This window comes from Limulus polyphemus, unplaced genomic scaffold (assembly GCF_000517525.1).
Source record: "Limulus polyphemus unplaced genomic scaffold, Limulus_polyphemus-2.1.2 Scaffold3368, whole genome shotgun sequence".
NCBI lineage: Eukaryota > Metazoa > Arthropoda > Merostomata > Xiphosura > Limulidae > Limulus > Limulus polyphemus.
The window spans coordinates 95333-99980 of record NW_013668978.1 but is presented as its reverse complement, the minus strand read 5'-3'; the positions used below and the strand labels follow the sequence as shown (position 1 = coordinate 99980).

At 35.5% G+C, this 4648-nt stretch overlaps 1 protein-coding gene across 5 annotated transcripts in view; it reads right to left on the bottom strand.

Annotated features, from left to right (window-relative positions):
• Positions 1–4648, bottom strand: part of LOC111088227 — a 51194-nt gene that overhangs the window by 24275 nt on the left and 22271 nt on the right. For all 5 annotated transcript variants that reach the window (XM_022397685.1, XM_022397687.1, XM_022397684.1 and 2 more), the window contains exon 7: positions 295–518. In XM_022397685.1, coding sequence (XP_022253393.1) covers positions 295–518 — 224 coding nt within the window. The remainder of the gene's footprint in view (positions 1–294; positions 519–4648) is intronic.

The window sequence follows — 4648 nt, the reverse complement described above, 5'->3', positions numbered from 1 at the left end:
GGGAATATTCAGCTGTAGTTAGCTGAATATTCCCAGTAATAAATGTACTACAGCTGAATATTCCCAGTAATAAATGTACTACAGTAATAAATGTACTACAGCTGAATATTCCCAGTAATAAATGTGGGAATATTCAGCTATAGTACATTTATTACTGGGAATATTCAGCTATAGTACATTTATTACTGGGAATATTCAGCTACAGTACATTTATTACTGGGAATATTCAGCTATAGTACATTTATTACTGGGAATATTCAGCTATAGTACAGCTTATTCTTCCAAAATACTCACCTGAGGGTCCTAGAAATCCCCAGGATCCAATATCTTGTTTTTTCAGTACATTTTCATGTTGCTGAAGAAAATTGTAAACTTTTACTCCTCGTGCATGAGAAGGTTCCATAAAAAAGCGCTTTGGAATCCGAGAGACAGAGTCTTTTCCTGTTTGCCCTCCAAACCCAAGAGCTAAAAGAAGCTCTTCGGGGTCTTCCTTACGGGCTTCAAGCAAAGATTCCACACTAAAAGGATAACCAAAGAAAAAGGAAAATACTGCCCATTACTACTAAAATATGTCAATTATGTACCTAGATAAAAACTGTTGGTTTATAAAATTATATACCTAGAAAAACTGTTGGTTTATAAAATTATATACTTAGAAAAAACTGTTTATTTATACAATTATATACTTAGGAAAATCCAACTGTTTATATAATAATATACCTAGAAAAAAGTTTAGTGGAAAGCTACACAACAGACTAAGTGCACATTGCCCACCACAGGATATGAAACCCCAAATTTTAGCATTGTAAGTCTTGTAAACTTATCATTCACCCGTTACAGGACATCTAGAAAAGAACAATACAAACATAGAAGCTGTATAATTACCACTAACATTTTTAAATTACAAATTTCCTAAACTGAAAATGCATTTCCAATAATACTTATCTCCACCAACAATTTAGCTATTCCTCAACATTGGCTCTGCCTATCTAAGTATTGTTCTCACTTGCTCCGGTCTTTTATACACCACTTGAATACCCTTGGAAATATCTAATTTGCAAAATCCTCCACCAACATCAATACACCCTCTATCCTGGTATATAAGCACCTCATTCAGATAATGTAATCACTTTTTCGAGACTTAAGTCGTTCCCAACACTAACACCAGCTCTTAGTGGGGAGGAAGTGCAGAAGAGTGTCAGCGGAGGTAAGTAGTATTATTGGAAATATATTTTCAGTTTAGGAAAATGTTAACTTCTAAAACATACCATCCACTGACACTTTTGCTAGAACCCCCCATTCAGAAGGTGGAGGGACCAGTGAGGGCATTATTCATACAGAAAGCCTCTGCATAGAACATGGATGTACCAAGATAATAGTGGTACCCAAGTGGGGAAAACCAGACTACATCCAGAACAAGTATACTCTTCACCCAGAACTGAATATTGATATCAAGGGTGGAATAGTACATGAATAATTAATATAGGCCAGCCCCAAACAGACAGCCGAGGTTCCAAAACTCGGTGTTAGAATTAAGGGATCTTGGTTTCTATATCCCAAAAGAAAGGAAGCAACACTGAAGTGGACAAACTTTTTCTTCCACCTGAAGAAGATCGAAAAGCAACATCCCAGGTTCAAAATGACGGGATCATGCATGCCTTACTCAACCAAAAGAAAAGAACTCATCTGGACTGGAATTATGAACATTCATCCTTACTCTCCAACCATGTGGACAAGTAGCATTCCATTTGCCCCCAGAATTATGGAGAGGACGTGGAACAAACTGTGCTCAACCAAGGACCTACGATGGGACCACTTCGTGTTCGTAAATATGAGGATATAGTGGACCTCCATCAATGAACAATATACAACTCTACATTGATCATAAGAAGGGCCAAGCACACCCCAACCGGATAGAATAGGATCAAATCTGAACTAGTATTACAAGTAGGCCAGCACCGCTCCTACCAACATCTGGGAAATACATCCAAGGACCTGGGTAGGAGTGCCCCCAGGTTCGCCCTCTTCTCCCAGAGTGGAGGAACACAGTCAAACATTCTGGAAGAAAAGCCTTTGTCCACCACCCCAGCAACTGGAAACAGGGTGTAGTAAGGACTCCCTAGCTCTACTAGTAGAATCTGGGGAGGAAGGGTAACATGCATTGGGGAGTACTGAGGAACAGTGCTCTGGAAAAAGTGCAATAGGTAAACCAAGTTCCTTAAGTTTTAAAAGCAAACTGACCCCGATTTGTCTGATGATCGGCAGGGACAGGCAGGATCCCCATTAACTGTACTCATAATATTTCATGAGTAGCGGTCCATGATAAAATGGTAATACCATCTGGTAATGCACCTAGATGGTCTTATGGAACACATCGTTTCTACAGAGTCTGTTGCAACCAGAAGTAAGTATAGTTAAATGGGTTGCTAGTGCAGAACTGGACTGATAAAAACACACCTGTCTAGGCAACATTCGCCACAGAGTGGGAACAGTAAAAGCAAGATGTAAGAAAAAGAAAGACAAGATAGGATTCCTCCCACTTCCATATAATCTAGCAGATGTTGTTAAAATATCAATGGGGGGGAGGTAGTGGAAAACTCCCAGATCATATAAAGAATGCCAGAAAAAAGCATTAGGAGAAGCTCACATACAGGCCCATGAAATGTCCCCATTGAATCAAAGACATGGGCAGTGAAAGACATAAATATGCTGAGGTTGATGAGGTGTAACTCTCAGAAGATTCCTCGCCAGTAAACTCCATAATATGCAACATGGATATCTGCAAATCCACCTCCAAGAAAGTTTGAATAAACCTTTGGAAACAAAAATATCCCAAAGAATACAAAGACCAGAACTAACATCATGAAAGGAGTTAAAGTGAGCCACATAACACCTCTGGGCTTGACAAGACAAAACAAATGATCGATTTTAGAGGTGAGAAACAGGTGGCAAAAGAATTGTGGAAAGGGATGTATCCCCTTCCTGGTGACCAGAGACTTAGAAAAAAAGGACCTATCAGGGTATAGAAGGACCAAAAGGGAGAGATAGAGTCCTACAAACATGTCAACCAACTCCAGCTGATGACATCAGCATGTCAGAAACCACAAAATACCCATTAACCATTTTATGGATGGGTCATTGGTGAAAGGTCGTGTCATCTCGTTTGTTGACTTGCATTCAAAATTTTATTGAACTATTATTTCATGAATTTATGTCAATACATTTGGTATCAAACTGTAGATTATAATTCAAATTTTAGTATTATATCTTACTCAGTTTCTTAATTTAAAAGTAAATATTAAAGAACACATATAAACATCAGTTTTTGTGTGTTACGTGGTATCTTGAATGCAGCACTGGTTCAAATTAAAGGTTTGTGATGTCAAAATACTAAGTCTGTAGTTTCGTATGAATTAGAAACTCAAATTACTGATATTGATAAGCTAGAATATAAAATAAGAAGGTCTTATCTTTTCTATTTACTAAGATATTGCTCATGTAATAAATCAAACATTGTGGCATCCCGCCCACCTTTTTCCATTTTTGGAAACGCTCCCTTATATACACTTACTTCTATATATGATATGAATAACCAATTTGAAGCTCAGAATGTCCCCATAGTGCCTTTCTCAGCCATTTTAACGTGTTTGGATGCCATTTCTTTCTTTCAAACCAAGATTTCAAGGAGATAGGTTGTGTCTTTAATCTGTTCAAAATTTCATATTTTTTTAGACTGAAGTACAGATTAGTTACTAAGCTTGATAAATTATAGTAGAATTCTATGGTATTGATGTAGTAATTTATGATTTTTTTTCGTTATTCAAATGTATATATAAAACCTAAAAAAAATTACTTTGTTTCATATCCTCCACGTGCAAAATTTTAAAAGGCTTAGCAACCTAAATCAAGTAGCAGCTAAGTACAAAGGTTGTAACATGAAGAGATAATTGTTTGCTTTACTTCTTTAGTTACTGTTCTATGTTTTATGAAAAATAAGTTTAAGAACTTATTTCTAAATAGCAATAATCTATATTCAAATATAATGTATAATAATTGAAATTTGACTGTATTTTACAAACTACTAGTCTATTAAAACACAGCCAGGAGAAGTTACTTTGTACAGACCAAAGGTCACTTTTATGTTATTTGATACGGTAACATGACTGCATGTGAGCCACGTTGTTGTAACTTCTGTATTGTTAGCCGAGAATGGTTGAAAGGTCAATATAATAAAAATAATAAAAATAATAAATATACATAAATGTATAATATTATGAGATTTAAGCTACATAGTCTAAACATTTATGTTTTCATGTTATAATTTGTGTTCATTCTAGAACGAAAAAGGCATAATTTATATTTATTTCCTAATTTTTTTAATATGGTTATGATATCGGTCAAATCGACTAAACCTGTACAGCGATTCGTTACTGAAAATAAGAGTTAAAATATAAAGTTTTTCCTTAAGGAACATTTGTTAACTATCTGGACATTATGAAGATTCAAATGTGAAATTTGAAAATTTTTTGATGCACAAAAGTATTTTTAATTTTAAAATGAAAATTACTTTGCATATTGGATAGGCAACATGCAAAAAGAAAAAGAGGCATGAGAAAAAACATTGCTTTACAAACCTTCAGACTTGATA